This window comes from Gracilinanus agilis, chromosome 3 (assembly GCF_016433145.1).
Source record: "Gracilinanus agilis isolate LMUSP501 chromosome 3, AgileGrace, whole genome shotgun sequence".
NCBI classification, from domain to species: domain Eukaryota; kingdom Metazoa; phylum Chordata; class Mammalia; order Didelphimorphia; family Didelphidae; genus Gracilinanus; species Gracilinanus agilis.
Genome location: NC_058132.1, coordinates 629,346,725 through 629,368,603, shown reverse-complemented (window position 1 = coordinate 629,368,603; position 21,879 = coordinate 629,346,725). Strand labels below are relative to the sequence as shown.

Genomic DNA, 21,879 nt, shown 5'->3' with positions numbered 1-21,879 from the left:
ATACATACATACATACATACAAAAAATATATATATATATATATACATACATACATATATATATATATATATATGTATTTATATATCACTTGACATTTCATCCTATACAGTTTGTCCCTGTTCCCTCTATGTAAACTTCTTCTAGTTACCCTATTGATAATAACAATTTTTAATATTTGCCAATACCTTCTTTTCTTCTTGGGATATAATTTGATTGAACTTGTTGTGTCCCTTAAAGAAAAGAATTTTTTTCTCCTCCCCCCATTCTCTTAATTACCTTATGTTGATTCTCTTGAGTTCTGGGTTTGGGCAGCAAACTCTCTGTTCAAGTCCGGTTTTTTCTTGATGAATGTTTGGAAGTCCTCGATTTTATTGAATGATCACACTTTCCCCTGCAATAATAATAGTTAGTCTTGCTGTATAGTTGATTCTTGGTTGTAGACCCAGTTCTCTTGCTTTCCGGAATATTGTGTTCCATGCCTTCCGGTCCTACATTGTAGATGCAGCCAGATCCTGTGTTATCAGAACTGTGGTTACCTGATATCTGAATGACTTCTTTTTAGCAGCTTGTAATATTTTTTCCTTGGACTGGTAGTTTTTGAATTTGGCTATAATGTTCCTGGAAGTTGTCATTTGTGGATTAAATGTAGGCGATGATTTGTGGATTCTGTTGATTTCCACTTTTCCCTCTTGTTCAAGAATTTCTGGGCAATTTTCTCTGAGAATTTCTTGTAAAAGGCTATATAAACTTTTTCTTTTATCATGATGTTCTGGTAAACCAATAATTCTTAAGTTGTCTCTTCTAGCTCTCTTCTCCAGATCTTTGGTTGAATCAATGTGTTTCATATTCTCAAATTTTTCATTTTTTTAATTTTGTTTAATATATTCTTGCTGCCTTGTGAAGTCATTTGCTTCTAGTTGTTGAGTTCTGTTTTTTAAAGACTGAATTTCATCCCTGGCTTTTTGGTCATCCTTCTCTTTCTGGTCTGATTTTCTTTGTAGATCATCTTTTGCCTTCTTTGCTTCATTTTCAAGCTGGCCAATTCTGGCTTTTAAGACTTTATTTTCTTGTTTTAGTTCATGTATTTCCTTTTTCAAATTGTCTTCAGCCTCTCTTGATTGCTTTTTGAGTTCCTGAAGTTCTTGCGTTGAGTTTTAAATTCTTGAGTTAATTGAATTTTGAGATCTTCCAAAGCCTATGTCCAATTGGCTGGAACTACTTCCTCTTCTTCTATTTCTGTTTCATTTGCTCTCTTTTCACTTCCTTGAAAGAAGCTGTCAATTGTCATTTCTTTTCTCTTTTTCTGTTGCTTACTCATGTTTTTTTCCCTTCCTTGTTATGCTAGTTTGAGTAGATGTACTTAATGATCTTTGATGAAAGATCTTCTTCCAGCTGGCAATGGAGGTTTATAGTTACTTTCTCTGCCCTCTGAAGACTTCTTGTCTGTCCAGTTGTTGGGATTAATCCTGTATTGATTGGATTAATATTACTGCTTTATCTGTCCTAAGGCTAAAACCTCGAGGGGAGGAAAAAAAATAAACAGACAAAAAAAAGTTGGGGGACAAGGAGCGTTTTCGGTGAACTGAGCTCTCCAGCAGTGGGGTCCCCCTGCGCTGTCTGCTGTGTTTGATCTGGTTTTCTTTCACTTGAAGCCTTGAGTTCTCTATCTCAGTATGAGGAAGCCAAGCTGTCTGAGGTCAGGGTTTGGCTCTCTCTAAGCCACCATCTTCTGGGTGTTTTTGCTGTGTTTCTCTGATTTTCTCTTCCAGACATCTCTCCAGGGCCTGTGTTTAACTCCCTGAGTTCGGTGTCAGCAAGGCCCTCTCTCTAGACTGGTATGCCCACTGGCCCTGAGATTTCCTGGGCCACTGGAGACTCTGCACAGCATGTGGGGGAGGCATCCTGGGATCCTGGGATTCCTCTTCTATGCCCTCAGACCCAACAGTTCAAGAATTGAAGCCTTTTTCTTGGCGTACCTCTTTAGTTATGCTGCAGTAGTGTTCCCCCTTCTCTGTCCCATTACTAGATTTGGGCCTCTTTCTTCTTGAAGCGCATTGTTTTCTATCTCAGTGTGTAAAGGTTCAGAGGTTTTAAGATTCGCTCCGTCTAAGCCACCATCTTCCCGGAAACTCCTCAGATCTTTTTTTAAATAATTTTATTGATAAAACTTTTATGACTTAAATTTTCCCCTATATCCGAATTGCTGCAATTTAAAATAATTGGAAAAAGAAAAAAGAAGAGGGAGAAATCCACAAAATCAATCATCATATATTGAATGAATCTTAAAATATATGTAGTTATCTACATACAGACCTTCTACAAAGGAGTTGAGGCAGTGGGGCTGTGTTTTCCTGTATTTCTTCTTTCAGGCCATGATTGTTCATTTTGTTTGTTTTTCTTGTTTACATCTGGTTTGTTCTTTGATTTAATTGATTAACTTAATGTAGAGTCCAGGTAAGCTTCACTATATATAAATGAGGAAACTGAGTCGAGGAAAAAGAAGGCTTTTTTTTACCCCCAAAGGAAACAGTGGCATTCAAGCCCAGAGTTTAGGTCTTTGGGCTTTCATTCAGTACTCTGCATAGTATGCTGTTAGGTTAGGCCACCCAGCAAAAATCTTTCGTGGGCCAGGTGTTGATATTGATGATAATGATGTTGTTGATGTTGTTGTGGATGATGATGATGATGATGATGATGATGATGATGATGATGATTGAATTTGGAGTTGCAGGTTTTCCTTCCATTTGAACCTTTCTGACCCTTCCCACTGTAATGATCAAAATTTTCTTGGAGATTGTCTCTATCCTCTTTTACCCTTCCATTTTATTGGTCTTTTCCCTCCTCATCCCCCCATGTGCTTCTTTATGAAATATAAAATTACCCCATTTTATTTCTTTTCCCATTTCTCTTAGTATTATCCTCTTTTTTTTACCCTAGTGTGTATATATATGTTTTTTGACATTTCATCTTATACATTTTGTCAATGTTCCCTCTAAATATACTTCTTCTAGCTACCCTGATGATAATAACAGTTTTTTAGAGTTACCAATATCATCTTTTCTTATAGGAATATAATCATTTGAACTTATTGGGACCCTTAAAAAAAGTTTTTTTTTTCCAACTTTCTTTCCAACTTACCTTTTGATGATTCTCTTGAGTTCCATGTTTGGGCTTCAAATTTTCTATTTAAGTCAGGTCTTTTCTTTATGAATGCTTGGAAGTCTTATATTTTACTAAATGATCATACTTTCCCTTGCAAGAATATAGTCAATTTTTCTGGGTAGCTGATTCATGGTTGTAGACCCAGTTCCCTTGCTTCCTGGAATATCATATTCCATGCTGTCTGGTCCTTCATTGTGGATGCAACCAGATAATGTGTTAACTTAACTGTAGTTCCATGATATCTGAATAGTTTCTTCTTAGCAGCTTATAGTATCTTTTCCTTGGTCTGGTAGTTCTTGAATTTGGCTATAAAATTCTTGGGCATTGTCAATTGGGGATTAAATGCAGGAGGCATTCTGTGGATTCTTTCAATCTCCACTTTTCCCTCTTGTTCAAGAATGTTGAGGCAATTTTCTTGGATAATGTAGTGTATGTATTTTATATGTATGTATTGTCTTCTCCCTTACACCATAAGCTACTTAAGGAAAGAGACCACTTCATTTTTGTCTTTATATCCTCTATGTTTAGCACAGTGCCTGACATATAGTTGGTACTTAATAAATGCTTGTTCATTGATTGCTTGATTATCTTGCTAAAGCAGTTAGTTGTTAAAATAGTAATCATGGAATGATGGGTGATTTTTTATAATGTTATTTAAACATTTTAATGTTCATTTGACGTAACTGTAATTGCATTGATATTTAAAATATTTTTTTACTTTATAGATCATTCATTATCATGGTGTAGTGAAGTCCATGTTAGGTCTTGGTCAGTTGTCCACTGTAATCACTCAGGTGAATGGCGTGCATGCTAACAGGTAATATTTTTAAAGGAATAATTTTCCTTAGTTGTCTAATTCAGTAATCTTCAGCAAGTAATTTCAGAAAATAAAATATCTTCTAAACTCATGAAACATTCTTCTAGCCAGCTTAGCATTATTCCAAAAATACATTTTATTTTACCTTATGATAATAATATTCTCCTTTAAATAATTCACAATAATTTACTTAGTGTTTAAGAGTTAGCAAAGTACTTTTATATACATTATCTTATTTGATCCTCACAACCTAGCTTCTTACTTAACCTCTGACTCACATGCTTTATTATCATTTTCAGGAAATTACTGCTATGTGCAGAGTCTTTGTTGGTCTTTTGGTACCTAAATTGTTTATAGTTCATTTGTAAAGACCCTCTCTGGCTAGCAAGCATGGTCATCCTTAATCAGATCTTTCCCCTATGAATTAATAATATCTTAGATATATTTGTTTGATATGGTTTACAGAACACTTTGCTCAGAGTAACTCTGTGAGAGTATTTGCTTATAAACTATGATTCCCAGTTTATAGATTAGGCAAATGAGGCTTAGGGAGTTTGAATTTTATGACTTGAGTCTAGAAATCCAATGATCCCAATGATCTTTGTATTATGTGCAATGATATTGTACTATCTTCTGGTAGCAAATTTCCAGAATATTTTTGTATTTTAAATGCAAATTTAAATGCATTTTGCACTTAAAAAGTAATGATTATAAGTAAAAGTGCTGGGCTTAATTTCTAATATCAGTAGAAGTCTTTGAAGAAATTACTATATAGTCAGTTAATTTTTTTTTCTCTACAAAGTATGGTTCAAAGAAAAAAGACAGATTCTCTTTGAAAAGTAAGCTGGGAATCAGTTTTTGCAGTGTAATAAACAAGAATGAATAATACCAATGTGTGGTTTCCAGAATAATCTCCTGAGTAGGAATAAATTAGATAGAAAGAGTCTTTGCTGTTACAGACTTATGTCCAGTTTACCTAGCCTGACATCTCTCCTCCAGCTTAAATGCTAAACAATGTGTAATAGGGCTAGAATAAACAGAGAACCGGTTTCCCCTTCCAAAAAGGGATAGAAAAGTAGTAAATATGAACACACATAGGTCTAAAACTAATTATTAGTCCAAAGGAAGCAAATAAATTCTTTTTTTTTTTTTAAATATTAACACAGGTAGTTAATGAAGCTGTTGACAGTACATTTTTATATAGTCACAGTATGTGTCTGTAAATGAGAAAAGAATTGGGAGTCTTGTTTAAAAAAATGGTTAAAAATAATTATTTTGTACCTACTGTTATATTTCTTTAAACCTTGCTCTAAATCGAATATCATCTTTACAATTATATAATAATTTTTCTTAGAAAAAATGTAAGTAACTCACTATTTTGCTTCGTTACTGACCTTTCTGTTACACGTGCCTTAGGAAAGCCTAGCTAGTTGATCATAATCTAAGACCATACTGTATACTTGGTATAGAAATTATAGCCAGAGTGCCTTAAAAAAAATAGGCAACTTTTATGAGAGAGGTTTTGTAAGTTTAAAGTGACAAACATGTTATAAGTACTTATTAATGCTTTAAGTGTTGTGTTTTTACATTTTTTTAATGTGACCAACCTGAGTTTCTTCCTACTTTTGAATTTGATGCTGACTTTACATTTTTTATCCCTGTCTCTTATTCAAATAGTTGCTTCTTTTAAAAAAATTTACATAATTTTACTGCTACCATTTTATCATGTCTTCCTTTACTTGTATCTCTTTCCTAGTACTCATTAAAGATAGGAACTGTATCACTTTTGTAGCTATATCCTCAGCACCTAGGACAGTGGCTGTAACATATTACTAGATATTTAACATGTTTATTGATTGATCAGTAATTGCTTTCAACTTTTATTCAAAGCAAGGAACCAACTAATTATAATGACAACTTGATACATAGTCCTGGAACCAAAATTTCTTCTTAGAGCATAGAGTAAATAGAACTACATAAAAAATTATTGGAAGAAAAAGTGCTTATAAGTGAAGGAAAAGCTGTATTATCTCTGGACATTTTGTAGCTAAATCCTTCATTCTACTATTTATATATGTGAGTCTTTTCAAAATCTCTACTTAGAGCTTCAAAAGAATAATTTGACCTTCTTTCCTAAATAGGTCTGAATGGACAGATGAATTAAACACATACAGGGTGGAGGCAGCTTGGAAACTATCACAGTGGGATTTAGTGGAAAACTATTTGGCAGCAGGTAAAATTGGATGTTGAAATACACGCAGTTGTAATACACATAAAAATTCAGGCAATATGCATAATTAATCTTTTCATCTGTGTACTCTCTTTTTTCCATTTAGATATTTTAAAATAAAATGAAGTATTCATTTTTAAAATAACTTTAGATAAATTAAACTTCTTAGGATTTTTACTGATCACTTTACTAAATTAGGCAGTTAACTGTACACTAATTCCTGTGACATGAAATGACTTGATTGTCTGTTTTTCAGATGGGAAGTCTACAACATGGAGTGTAAGACTAGGACAACTATTATTATCAGCCAAAAAAAGGGAAACAACAACTTTTTATGAAACTTTGAAACTAGTCAGATCAGAACAAATTGTACCTCTTTCAGCAGCAAGTTTTGAAAGAGGCTCATACCAGCGTGGATACGAATATATTGTTAGGTACTTTTTGGTTTCTCAAAGTCTAATATTTTAATGAAATTTCTTAAAACTTCATCTTACAAGTCTATAACTTATTCTATTCATAGTAGATGTTGATAATGTTTTTGTTACATCATATCTGGTTAAATCAAGCTGGCCTATGAGTACTGATTCACTAAAAAAAGAAAATACCTTTCTGACCTGAGATTGCACTTAAGGAATATTTTTATGCCACATCACTAATACTTCACGGGTCTTTGTGAATATTCCTACTTGATGCAAATTGAACTTCCTGCACATTTTAGTAAGTTGCAATAGCCCCCCAAAAAAGTCATTTTCTTATTGCCAGTCCTTTATTAATGGCTTTGTATTTATTTAATTTGGTTACAGAACTACAATCTTTGAGTGACCTATCCTTAAAGTCTTTTCAGCTTGATAGACCTGATAGCCTTTACATGTCCAGAACAAATAACCATTTAAAAAAATAAACCTTTACCTTCCGCCTTTGAATCAGTACTGTATATTGGTTATAAGGCAGAAGAGCAGTAAGAGCCGAACAATAGAGATTAAGTGACTTGCCCAGGGTCACACAGCTAGGAGGTGTCTGAAGTCAGATTTCAACCCAGGACCTCCTGTCTCTAAGTCTGTCTCTTTATCTATTAAGCCACCTAGTGACCATTCACAAATAGCCTCTTGAGAACTTATTGTCACTTCCACATCATAAAGAGGCATTGAAATAGAACCTTAGTAGACAAGTCTTTTTAAAATAGCAAAATAACTCATTGTGGGTTCCATCTAATTTATTATTAATTCTTTATGTCATCAGCCTAGACTTTCAGCCTCTGCTACTTGCAAACATATTATTTTGATTATTGATAATTTTTCTGAATAATTTGTGGTTCAATTTTGTGAATTTTAATTTACTATAATAAAACAGTATTTCAGGTTTTTAATAGAAAAGTACTTTAAATATTTTAGTAGTGCTATTCTAATATAGGTTGAATATCATTTTCCAGAGAGATAATATCTGAACAGAAAAAAATTCTAACATATTTGTTTGTACCTGAGCGGAGAATGACAAAAAAAGCTTTTTAATTTTTTGAGTTACATAGGAAAAAAACTGATACTTTAATGAATTTTTTTCATTTATTAATCTGCAAGAGGTATATATAGAATACCGCATATGTGCATAATGCAGTTTTTATTGTTTGCTCACTTTATGAGATCTTGGGGCCAATAAGGCCAAGGTTGTAAGTTCAGAACACAAATGAAATAGTTGTTTTTATATACATACACACATGTATATTGTATATGCGTGTGTATAATATACATGTGATGTACATATATATGCATGTATGACTATATGTACACTGCATCCAATAACTGGATTCCATAAGCTTTGCTATTTATCTTTGTCATTGGTTATAAGGAGTTATAGAAAATATGGATGTGTCAACATATCCATTACCACTGTTAGAAAGAAAATCAAAATGATAACTACAGACTGTTATAAAATAAAATATTTTACATGAATATGTAAAAGTTTGGCTTTTTTAGTAGTATTGCTTGTATGCTGAAGCTTTTTATTGTAGTTAGTTTTTTAAATTGAAAAGAGAAGCAGAAAACTAATTTTATAAATTAATGTTTTATACACAGGTTTTTTTATCTTAAATTTTTACCATTTCCATATCAAGAATATATAGGAATAGAGTGTACATGTAATTAAATCGATTGAGGAAGATCTTTCAGTTTGTAGGGGTCAGCATCTTCAGTGAAATTTCAAATCTTAGTTGTTGAGAGCAATAGCATCATATTCAAATAAAAATGAACACTAGTTTGTATTTAAGGATCCTAGTGTGTCACATATTGACTTAGTTTTAATGTAGTATCCATGTTTAATTTTTCTTTGTTACATACTTCCCAACTACATTTTAATCTGGTTCTTTTTAATCTGGAATTTGGGAGTGTTGCAACCAATATTTGACTCCTCTGGTCCAGACCTCTGAGAAATCCAGTAACCTACACAGGGATCACCCAGCTCTGGCTGATGTGTCTGAGGCAGGATTTAAACCCAGGTCTCCTTGACACTGAGGTCAGCTCCCCAGCCCTTATATCACACTACTTTAAGAAGTACTTTGGTTATAACTACACCATTTGGTTCTTCTTGATTAATGTTCTTCATATGGCTGAATGATAAGCTTTTAAATAATTTTCTCATCTCCCCTTAGATTGCATATGCTCTGTGAGCTAGAACATAGCATTAGACCTCTATTTCAACAGACTGCAGGTGATAGTAATCAAGAAGATTCCCTCAACTGGTTAGCTCGTCTAGAAATGACCCAGAATTCTTACCGAGCCAAAGAGCCAATTTTGGCACTGCGTCGAGCTTTATTAAGTCTCAAAAAAAGGTTTGTCCTTTCATTTCATTTTCCTAATAATTTTGTGAATTCAGTGTTTTATATATAACCTTTTAGGATTGTCCATTCTAATTTTTTTATCTGCATCAGTGTTTACCTTTCTATTATTAAAACTACATATCTATTTGGGATGTAGTCAGCATATATTAGTGAAAAGAACATTAGGCTTGAAATCAAGAGATCTTATATTTACTCACTATATGACTAAAAATAGCTCTATCTGAGCCTCACGTTTTCTCATTTTAGAAATTGGGATAATATTAGCAATACCTATTTCACAGAATTATAATACAAAAACTACTTCATAAATTGGAATACTGAGGAAAATGTAAGATAGTGTTGTCATTTTTACTATCTGTAATCTAGTTCAATGATGGCAAACCTTTTAGAAACTAAGTGCCTAGACTGCATCCTCACACAGCATGTGAGCCACCCCCTTACTCCAGACAGGGGAGAGACAAAGCACTCCCATTTGGTTGCTGAACAGAGGAGCAGGACATGTAAGAAATGTCCTCAGGCACACATGGAGAGGGGGAAAGGAGCAGCCCCATCTTGTACACTTGCTAGAAGTTTGCCAACACGCGCCTAATTCATCCATTCATTCATTCATTCATGTGTTTAAAGGTTTTTCTATACCTTTATGTAAATATCAATTTATTATGATCAATTTTCATGAGCTTAAAATAAATGAAAGTAGGTAAATATTGAAAAATTTATAATTAAGTATTTAAAGAAGATATTTTTGGATTCCTTTGAAAGAAAATTGCATGCAATCTCCTTGATGTCTAGAACTGTTTCTATGTTTTGTCTTTGTTTCCCCAATTTGTATCTCAGTACTTTCTATATTAATGTGTATTGAATTGAATTAAATTTTGAGGTGGGATATTTTACTTCAGGCATTCATATAGTGCACTTTGGAATATTTCTCTAGACCAGACTATAGCGAAATGGTTGGAGAATGCTGGCTGCAGAGTGCCAGAGTTGCCCGAAAGGCTGGCCATCACCAGACAGCCTACAATGCTCTCCTTAATGCAGGGGAATCACGACTTGCTGAATTGTATGTGGAAAGAGCAAAGTGGCTATGGTCCAAGGTAAGAGAAAAGACTATATATATCACTAATGTATGACTGATATGTGTCTTTAACTGTGCCTCCTGCTGCTGCTATCTGCTTGTGAGGAATAAGGACTGGGAGGTCTGGAGAGTTTCCTGGCTCCTGCTTACTGACAGAGATAATGCCTAAACATGTTTCAGCATTCTTCCTTATTTATCTATAATGGCCTGTCTGGAACCAAGGACTCTTGGTCCTATTACTAAACAGGTCCTTCCCTTCTTTGTTGTTTGGAAGCTCCTAGGTATCTTCCTAAACTTGAACAAAAGCAATATTGACATAATCTTTATACTTTTCATATATCCTATATGCATCTCCCTACGAGAGGTCTAGGACTATTTATTCTACTTTGTATGTTGTAGGCACTCAATTATTTTAAACCATTCCTCATTTCCTTTATATGAAGCAGTGAGGGCAGGGGGAAGGGGTACAAACCATTTCTTCTCCTAGCTTTAGGATGAGAGACCATCACTCCTCCCATGAGGGCTCATATTGACACTCTAATCCTTATTTCATTTCTCATCTCCTGAGATCAGAGCTAAGAGTTTCTCTCTCCCAGATCTGGGACTAACTTCCTAGGGCAGTGATGGGCAAACTACGGCCCCACAGGCCAGATACAGTCCCCTGAAATGTTCTATCCATCTGCAGGACATTTTTCCTAATCTGATGAATACAGTGAGTAGGATATGATACAATGACACTTCAAAAGAGTTGCCTTAGAAACAGACTGACAGATGAGCATTTCCTTTCCTTTGGTCCCCTCTTTAAAAAGTTTTCCCATCACTGTCCTAAGGGCATTTCCCAATTCACTTACTCGTTTTTTGCTTCTGAAAAAGACAGTGAAGTAAAATGTGACTTCTGAAACAAGTGATGGCTCTAGTTGTAGACTGAAATACCCAGTAGTCCTCCAGTCAGGCAATGAAGGATTGACCATAGTGAGGATTTGTGTAACAAGCTGAACAAATTCCCAGGTTTCATACTTCCCAATATCCACCACTAGTCTGAGAAATTATCAAGCACAACATAACCCATATTCAATCTTAAGTCAAGGTTGATTATTTACAAGTTGGGATGTTTTAATCCTCTTATAAGTAGGATTTTAGATGAAGAGAAGAAATACTTTCTAGTTAAAAGCTGGAAATAGTGATCTCTCCCACCAAGAAACAAACAAGCTGGTTCTTTAGACATTGATGATAAAAATCATTTTTCATGTTTCATGACACTCATTGCTATAGGGATTTTATATAATATTCAAATCTCCTTGAACTTAGGAGTTTATTATAGAAACAGAATTATATTTGCTTTAATGTATTAAATGGGAGCCAAGTCAGAAAAGTATATTGTAGTGGCCTTTAAGTAAACTCATGACCTCATAGATTCACAAAATTAACCCAAATGTTTTGGATTATGCACTTTGTTGTTATAGACAAATGTTTAAAACTAAAACATTTAAATCTTTTTTTAGGGTGATGTTCACCAGGCATTAATTGTTCTTCAAAAAGGGGTTGAGCTATGTTTTCCTGAGAATGAAGCTCCAACTGACAGTAAGAATAAGCTAATCCATGGTCGAGCTATGCTACTTGTGGGTCGGTTTATGGAAGAAACAGCCAACTCTGAAAGCAATGCAATTATGAAAAAATATAAGGCAAGTTAAATTCTTTAATTAGTGAACAGAAATTACACCCTTAACATGAATAATAAAGAGCAAATGAGAGAGTACTTTGCTTTATATTTCACATTTTATTATTGCCATATTGCCAATTTGCATATAATATTACTACTACCAAACATTTAAACTTGAACATACTCTAAACTAAGACTGGAATATACATTTGGACAGTTTATCTGTTCATTGCACTCAAAATGTTCAAAACTCTCCAGAATGAATAAAGAACGTATTCATTAAAATTATGATTAAACATCAATATTATTTTTTTTTATTGAAATTTTTTTCAATTATATAGAGAAACAATTTTTGACAGTTGTTTTCTGGCATTTTGCAAATGTCAGCATTACTGTATAGAAGTATGAAAACATTTTCATTAAAAGTTTTTTTTAAATCAAAAAGTTTAATTATTTGTCCAAATTACTTTTACTTGTATTTCCTTTAAGTGAACGAAAATGAATTTATAAAAGCTGAAACTAGTTACAGATACAATTTGTTAACACAGAGTTGATATTTAGATTCTGGGCTGGTTTCAGGTATTATAATTGTTAAGTCACTTTTCTGGTGAGGAGAACTAATATAACCTGTAGTTTCAGGTGCACATCTACATTTATTGAGTAGATAATATATTTTTCCTCTTAAGTGTCATGACTTCAGCAATTCATGTTTTTTATTACAGTGAGTATTTTCTCCCCTAAGACACAGATCTCAAATCTTTTGCCTCCCTTAGTAAACAGTTTCATGAATTGTTGTGATGGAAAAAGTATATTACTTGTCATACTTTTTTAATGACAAGCCTCTCTGGACTTACCTAGACTAATCTTACGACAATAGAAATACAATCCATTACTGGATGGATATATATTAGAAGCCTTTCTAGTTTAAGAGAAGTTCTGTTAGAACTTATACCTTTATGGCAAGATCTTTGAGATCCCAGAGGCCCTTTCTTCCCACAGTAAAGTGTAGGAATGGGATTTTATCATGCTCAATCTGTTAACATACAGTAAATGTAAAGGGGTTTGTTTTTTTCAATGTCTCTTTAGAGTTCTAAGAATGAAGAGATCTTTGGAAACCTTAATTCTAAGAAAACTCAATGATAGCAGCAAATTATTTTTTTAATTATACATGTCATTACTGAGATTCTTATTCAAAGACCTGTATTTGAGTTGCTTAAAAAAGTTTATATGCAACATGAAAAAGAAGGAAACAAACATTTGTTAACTGCCCCACTATTTTACAATTACACTTTACTATTTGCTTTGCAAGTAACATCTCATCAAATCCTTACAACCACCCTGCAAGGTATTATTATTATGTCTGTTTTGTACTTGAGGAAGTTGTGACAAAAAAGTTAAATTTTTGCCTAGGATCACATGGTAACTCTGAAGCTGCATTTGAACTCAGTTCTTCCTAATTCCAGGTCCTTCTCTATCCACTGAGCCACCTAGCCACCCACAGTTTTTATTGAATACTTACTGTCTTCTAAATGCTATGGAAGTATAATGGTAGTATTAAATGCACTAGTTAAGGTTTGTTTTTCTGCAGATGATCTGTGTGGTTTTTTTTATTATCTCTATATTAAGAAATTGTATATTTCATTATGATCATGTTTTTTGACTTATGTTCTTCTGGATAACCTCTACTACTTAAGTTGTTTCAGCATATCCTGTGATTAGGATCAATGTTTTGCTTATGTATAAAGATCATATATTCTTTAAATGTTAACTGCCTTTTGCATCTTTTCTTTCAGATTATCCTTCACTTCAGTATTTTTGTATTTCCAATCAGTTATTCTGTCTTTCACTTCTTGCCACTTTAAATTTGAGTTTTTCTATTTTTCTTATTATTTCTGCTGAATATGCCATACTTTTTACCTTTTGTAACCTTTTAACCTCGGTTTTCAAGATTATTTCTCATGAGCCATTTGGGGACACCATGCTATGATTCCACATACTCTTAGGAGTCCATAGGGTCCTCTGCCTCTTTGGATACCAGTCCTTTCCTTTAGACCTGGTGCAGTCCCCACACACTTGTTTACTTTAACCCTATTTCCTTCTGTTCTTTAGTGTTCTGGCTCAGTGTTGGTGAGGCACATTGTTATCCCAAGTAAGATACTCTTCTGCTTCCATATACTTCCTCCTCCATGGCAAGGGAATAGGGATAATTGAAGTCTGCTATGTGTTGGTGGCACCCTTTGCTATAGCAGAGTTTTGCTGACAGTCATAGCTTTAGCAACAAAGAAGTTGCTGAGTGGATCCCAGAGCATAAGCTGATGGGAAGTGTTCTACTCGCTTCCCTGTCCAATGTGGGAATGAGCATCTGAGATATTAGACTTCTCTGCCTAATTTGTCAAGATCTTCTCTTGTTGGATTCTGATTTCTTGGTATGTAGAGACAGAGCACACACAGTTTTCTATTTTGAGGAGTTTGTGAGGACTTCAAGAGAACACCTAGACTTCCATCTTGTTTGTTATATGACCATCGGTTTTTTAGAAATAAGCTTATTATTAAAAAATCATGGAGAAACCATGAATGTTTTTTATTTAAAGATTTCTTTTTAGGGGCAGCTAGGTGGCTCAGTAGATTGAGAACAAGGCTCAGAGATTGGAAGATCCTGGGTTCAATTTGGCCTCAGACACTTTCTAACTGTGTGACCCAGGGCAAGTCACTTACCCTTTTGCCTAGTCCTTACCTCTCTTCTGCCTTGGAACCAATAAACACTATTGATTTTAAGACAGAAAGTAAAGGTTTAAAAATAAAATAAAGATTTCTTTTAGGAAGACTTCTTATTTGGATTTCCATTCACATTTTCTAAGTATTTTCTAAGCTAAGTTCCCCAATTTGTCATTTTCAGGATGTAACCTTATTCTTGCCAGAATGGGAGGATGGACACTTCTACCTTGCCAAATACTATGACAAATTGATGCCTATGGTCACTGACAACAAAATGGAGAAGCAGGGAGACCTGATAAGATACATAGTGCTTCACTTTGGAAGGTGATGCTTAAGATGTAGTATTTTAGCATGATGAATATGTAGAGCTGACTGGCTTGCTTATACTCATACAGCAAAACATTGCATTTAGGATTGAAATGGTTTCATTCATTTCCTTCTTTACACTATGATGTAATTTGTTAAATGGGTATTTAAATTGAAAGAATTTAAAAATATCTGAGACCTGGAAATTCTTGAAAATGTCCACAGCAAGGTCTTTAATGGAAAATACTTAATAATGGAATCTTAATCATCATTTTGTTTCCTTCTCTGTTCCCCATACTGTTAACCAACTTCTTACATTAATTAGAAATTGAATAAGATAGCACAAATACCCAGAGTTTGGACAGTTCATAAAAGCAGGTGACTGTATATCCTCCTAGACTTGTGAGAAGATTTTTCTAAGTAGTCACTGAACCTGAACATTTTTCATTTATAGCAATTAGTGAAAAATTGTTTGTATGGAAAAATGCATTCTGAATTCTAAACAGGTAACAAATTAACTTTTGGACAGTACACTCATTTGTAAATTGAACCTTGTTTCTATTGATAACCCTTATCTAGCTTACTTCTTTTTGCTTTCAACTCATACTTGCAAATGTTGCTCAGAATAGGTTATTTAGTTGGCTTCTGTTAATATTTCCATTTATTCTTCCATTATATGGTGTCATTATCTTTTAATGTCCTGACACTGACAAGTTAAATCCATTTGTGAAATTGCTTACTTTTGGATATTTTAACGAGCAATATATTAGCAAGAATTACATCAGTAAAGCAGTATACTTGGATCAGAGGTTTTAAGCTATCAAGAATACTGGCCAGGCTTCACTTCCTAATACAAAATTGAAGCATTATTGAATCCAGTTATACTAATGTCTTGATGTTAAGGCAGAAATCTTCATATAGTCTGGTTCAAAATTGAAATGTATACAGAAGAATAATGAATGAATTTGCAAATTGTTTTTTTTCCTACAATAAATAATGGCCTGAACTTGATCTTTATCTAATATACCTTAGAATTTACCATCTTGAATATCAATTTATATTTAATATGCTTTTTCTATTGAATGCCTTATGCCATCCTTCTAGGTACTATGAAAGATTTTGTAAAATGTACAATATCATCATTATTTCATCATTTAAGGAAGCAGAAAAATTAATGATACATTTCAGAAAGTTTTATATCCAAAATGTTGTGAGGAAAAAAAATTCTTATAGAATTCTTATAGATACAGATATGCAGAGGCAATAATCAATATGCTATATTTGAAAAAGTCTAAATCAAGGGTTAGCCCATCGGTTGGTGATGGCACAGGTGCCAAAGATGGCACACAGAATGCTGTCTGTGGGGACACAAGCCACCCTGCCCTCCACCCCTAGAGTTCATTACTAGGAAGGCAGAGGGACTCAGAGCTGCTCCCCTCCTCTTTTCTATCACACCTGACAGCATTCTTTCACATCACCAGCCTCTCCGCCTAGCAGTTCAATGAAACCCACAGGGTAAAGTTGGCGGCTCACAGGTGGCAGAGCTAGAGGGGAGGGGAGAGCTCAAGCCACTCCTCCCTTTCTCCACATACACTTCTTATCACCTGACCCCCTGCCCAGCAGCCCAGTGGGAGAGCTTCCTCCCTCCCCTGTCTGAAATAAAGGTGGGGATGGCCTGGCACTTTGTCTGAGGGGCGGGACCTGACACATCTCCAAAAGGTTCACCTTCATTGCCATAGGTCCTAGAGATCATTTTCCACAGGTCCTTTTTATAGATTTCAGAGGGTAAGAAGAGTCTGTGAACTTGGATGGGAACTAAATTAAACTTGTTTTTATTAACCTCTAACATTTCCTTTGACTTAGAAGGGATCTTAGACTTCAGCCAGCTATCAGAAAGGTCTAAAACACACACAAAAAAAGGTTGAGAACTTCTGATCTACATGGAACATGTGATTCATGGTGGGAAAGAGGGAGGGTTAATGGAAAATTAAGTTGACTAGTAGTTAAGGGTCAGATTGCAGAGAGCCTAAAGAAGAAGACTGAAGAGTTTGAGATTCTTTATGCAGGCAGAGAAGAAACAGTAAAGATTTTTGGAAATTGAGCAACTAGATGAAATCAATATTAGAAGGAAAAAAATAGTCTAGTATTAATGTGCAGGGTTGGAAAAAGAAGAGATTGGAGGTCAAAGGGCCCCTAAATGCTTGAGTGATTCTGTAGGCCTAAGCGACAGACTTGGCCTGCCAGGCTGGCACCTCCTTACTTCACACTTTAAGATGAAAAGTGGTCATAGGTCATTAAATAGTTAACGAAAGGAAGTTTACTTAGCCATAGCAAAACAAAGATGTTTCCCAAATATATTCCAGCACTTTGCTTGAGAAAAAGAATCTCATTTCTATATGGAAGCCATCTGGTTAGCCGGGCAGGATGTGATGACTCATCAGATTTAAAGACAAACATAAATGCTAGATGTCCAGGACACCAACTTCTCATAAGTGGGCTTCTTTATACTCATAAATGGCCAGGTCAGTGTGCCCAGAGGCTTTCAGGAATCTACTTCAAGGGAAGCGTAGCCCTGGGCTTACTAACTCCAGGAAACATTTGAATCACCTTTCAAGGGAGCACTAGCCTAACTTTAATAAGGGAAAGAATTAAGATAATGCTCCCATCATACCAGTAAGAATCTAGATTAGATTTAAGTCAGTAAAATAGAAAGGAATAGATAGATAAAAATTAAGGAAAGGACATATAGAATATGGTCTAGTTAAGAACTTACGTTTGGCCAAAGGCCATTTCAAGACAAAACTTTGGCATTAGATAGATAGACAGAGAAATTAGATAATGCCAAGGCTTCTTTAAGACTTAGCTCAAATTCTACCTTTTACAGGAAGCTGTTCCTTAGCTGCCAGCTCTTTCCTATCTAAAAATCTATTCTTTATGTATCTCATATGTATTTAATTTCTTTAAGAGTATAAACTCCCCAAAGGCAAGAATTGTTTTTGCTTTTGCTTTGTATTCCTAATGCTTGCTTCAATATAAGAGCCTTACCAAACACCCTTAACAAAAGTTTAATAAGTGCTTATTAATTAATTTTTCAGAATTCTGTATAAACTAGATTTCAAATCTCTTGCTATAAAAAAGTGATATATTAATAATACTCCTTGACTTTATAGGTCTCTGCAGTATGGTAACCAATTCATATATCAGTCAATGCCTAGAATGTTATCGCTGTGGCTTGATTTTGGTGCTAAGGCATATGAATGGGAAAAAGGTATAACTTTTCTACGATATAATAAATATTTTTTAAATAATTGTTTCTTACAAAATCAGATATATACTAATAATCCAATTTATTAAATTATGAAAGTTAATGTAAAGACTAGAAAAATGGCAAATTAAATAACTACAAATTTTGTTCCTAGGAATATTGATCACATAATCTGTCTTAGAGTCTCTAAGGTGATAATGGTAAACCTATGATACACATGTCAGCATGGGCACATGTAGCCATCTTCGATGACATGCAGCCACAAGCAGCTGCATACAGAGAAGTATGGGGCCGCATGCCAAGGATGAAACATTTGCTGTAGTGTAGTGTAGACACTATGCACTATAGATGACAATTCTATCTATATTAATTTACCTGTTTTGGTTTATTAAATACAGTTATATATTACCATTATACATTTTTGTTATTTAAACTATAAATATTGCAAAATTATGGGTTTTTTTTTTCTCGAAGTGACACACCACCTGAGTTATGCTCGTTTTTTTGGTGAATTTTGACACACCAAGCTCAAAAGGTTGCCCATCACTGCTCTAAAGAAAAACATGCCCTTACCTGGATGAGAATGCCTTCCAAGGGGGCAGCTGGGTGGCTCAGTGTATTGAGAACAAGGCCTAGAGATGGGAGGTCCTGGGTTCATATCTGCCCTCAGACACTTCCTAGCTGTGTGACCCTGAGCAAGTCATTTAGCCCTTATCACTCTTCTGTCTTAGAACCAATATGGTTCTAAGACGGAACATAATGGTTTAAAAAAAAAAAAGAAGAAGAAGAAGAATGCCTTCCTGCTTCTGAGCAAATGAGGCTGCCCAAATACAGACATGAACTTAGGACAGTTCAAAACTACCTGAAGATATAGTGTAGTTTTCAATGGGGCTCATTGTAGTGGAAACATCAGGTTACCCCTAATTTGAACAAAGCAGACTCTGCAAAAGATAAACTAGCTTTAACAACTTTGCCTCTAAAGAATGTTGTGACTTTAGATAACAACTTTCTCTAGACCTCAATTCATTTCCCATCTAGCCCAATAAAGACATTATTCAAAGGATAGTTCTACAATTCTGATTCTTTAAATACCGATGACAGAGGCTGAAGGAGTTTCCACATATAGAGTAATTTTTTTTAATCTTGTTTATTTCAGTTTATACCTAATACCCTTAAATGGGGTAAATGGGGATACTAAAGTATATGATAGGGAATACTTTCCCATTCAAAAATAGACAGACATATATCTTTGCTATGATTATAACATAGGTTCAGAATTAAAAGCCTAGGAAAGATTTTTTTTAATCTCTGACATTCTAAAAGAAATGTATACTTCTGTAAAATTGATTTTACTCTTGTGTTTCTTCTAGCTGGTCGTTCTGATCGTTTACAAATGAGAAATGATTTAGCCAAAATAAACAAGGTGATCACAGAGCACACAAATCATTTAGCACCTTACCAGTTTCTAACAGCTTTTTCACAGTTGATATCTCGAATCTGTCATTCTCATGATGAGGTCTTTGTTGTTTTGATGGAAATTATTGTCAAGGTATTTCTAACCTATCCTCAGCAAGCAATGTGGATGATGACAGCTGTTTCTAAGGTAATTTAATAACTGATCATTTCTTTTTATAAAATTAAAGACTAAACTATAAGTAGTTTTTTTTTAACATTTTAATTATCAGCAGTAGTAGTAGTTTTTCATCCTAGTCTGTAAGTAAAAGAAAATTCTCAGATTCTTTTTCTCTCTTGGAGTATATATTGTGAAGCAAAAGAGAGCTGGCCTTGCAGACAGAAAGCTGCTCAAGGCTGACACATACTAGTTATATGATACTGGGTTCAGCATTTCATTTCTGTGCCCCAAGCAACTCTAAGACTGAATTGTAAGAGTTGCTGCTCTGCAGTAGGGAGTGAACACATGGAGTTCCCTAGACTAGTGATGGGCAGACTTTTTAAAGAGGGGAGCAAAGGAAAGGAAATGCTCATCTGTCAGTCTGTTTCTAAGGCAACTCTTTCAAAGTTTCATTGTATTTGTCAAATTAGGAATATTGTGCATGGCCAGATAGAACATTTCAGAGAGCCACAGTTTGCCCATCACTGCCCTACACCATTGAAATCACAAATCCATCCTTCACCCACTAAAAAAAATGAAGATGAACTTGTGAGCTTTTTAAAAATTGCACCATAGCTTAAAATTTTAGCAATTTATAGACAATTTTCATGGAAATTGAGGTAATTGATACATTAATAAGGTTAAGATAATAGCCAAAGTTCCTGTCTAGAGTCAAATAATTTAACAATATTAAGCATGGCAAATGATGACATATTTCATTAGTGTTCTCATATAAGTAATCTGACTTATGAGTTCCATAGCTCACATTTTTGTATAACTCACAATTGTGAATTATTAATGAAAATTGATGATTTTCTTTAAACTTGATTTATATTATATTTAAATGTTTCAGAAATAAATATGTAAGTTGAATTTGACAAATACATTTTTTTATTGCAGTCCTCTTATCCCATGCGCGTAAACAGATGCAAGGAAATCTTAAATAAAGCTATTCAAATGAAGAAATCTTTAGGGAAATTCATTGGTGATGCAACACGCCTAACAGATAAACTTCTAGAATTGTGCAATAAATCGGTATTGTATAAAGTATTATTATTTACAGACTAACCATGGGGTAATTTTTGAAGAGTTCTGGTATCATGATTTGAGTTGTTTTATCTGTCATACCAATTGCTTTACTTTATAGTTTTACTGAATTAGCTCTGAATTTCATAAAGAATTTTCTTCTTAAAGCTAATTATTTTAAGGTTCAATGAGCTTTTTCAGGACCAACCTTAAGTATGAGATTTTTGGAAAACCCATTTGAATATTTATAAAATTTTTAGTTTTAAAAATTTGCCTCCTATTTCTGTCATATCTTTACATTTTAAACCCTTTAGTATATTTAAGAACACTGACCTATTTATAGTAATATGGGTTGCAAAGACAGCTCAATAACTCAGTTACTCAAGGCTTGTTGATGGAGCTTGTGAGATTCTGAGTTCCCTCAGGTTTTTTCCCCCTATTCTGGTGTATACCTTTAAACCACTAAATTACAAGCATCCAATTCAGATAAAGCAGAATTAAGTTGTTTTTAATTGTTCCTTTTAATTGTTGTGTTCAGTGTTGGGGTTCAGTATTAGTGAGTTCACTAGTCAGAAGATTAGTGGTAATGTTCATGAGTTTTAAGCATAGTATGTTTTTCCTTTTTATTACTATTATTATATTTTTCACTGTTTTTATTACAATTTTTTCACTAACAGTCCTTGTTGTCTCAAAGGAGAAAATATAAGTGAGAGAAAAAGCAAACTATGCTATATGGTAGGAAATGGGGGAAGGGGAAGAAGAATAAAACTAGGTAAATATTCATCCAAATACTTCTCTAAAGTTTGTTATTACTTTGCTATATAACTTTTTAAAAGTCACTTTTTTCCCCTGATTCTTTTTCTGTAGTCAAAAGGGAGGGTGTAATTCTTGCCCAGTTGATATATTTATTATTGTATACAGCATAGTGTTCTCTTGGTGCTATGGCTTTTTTCATCTTCAAATTGAAATAATATCTAAAGCATAGCTATATCATTAGGATTTTTTCTGACCAAATTTTTTAAGTCCTTTTGAAAGAACTTTGAGCTTAAATAGAATATTTTAATTGTGATATAATTTTTTTCTCTTTATATTTGTATCCTCAGTGCCTACCACCTTATTTTGCATGTAAATGGCACTTAATTAATATTTACTGATTGGTATTCAAGGCTTTGTTGATGGGCAAA

General features: G+C 34.1%; 1 protein-coding gene across 1 annotated transcript in view; it reads left to right on the top strand.

The window, feature by feature from the left end:
• ATR (ATR serine/threonine kinase) overlaps positions 1-21,879 on the top strand; it is a 125,870-nt gene that overhangs the window by 85,177 nt on the left and 18,814 nt on the right. Inside the window, exons 30-39 of the mRNA XM_044669455.1 lie at positions 3,888-3,979; positions 6,121-6,212; positions 6,466-6,643; positions 8,851-9,030; positions 9,971-10,130; positions 11,614-11,793; positions 14,668-14,810; positions 17,963-18,060; positions 19,428-19,660; positions 20,570-20,704. Of these exons, the coding sequence (XP_044525390.1) occupies positions 3,888-3,979; positions 6,121-6,212; positions 6,466-6,643; positions 8,851-9,030; positions 9,971-10,130; positions 11,614-11,793; positions 14,668-14,810; positions 17,963-18,060; positions 19,428-19,660; positions 20,570-20,704 (1,491 nt within the window). The remainder of the gene's footprint in view (positions 1-3,887; positions 3,980-6,120; positions 6,213-6,465; positions 6,644-8,850; positions 9,031-9,970; positions 10,131-11,613; positions 11,794-14,667; positions 14,811-17,962; positions 18,061-19,427; positions 19,661-20,569; positions 20,705-21,879) is intronic.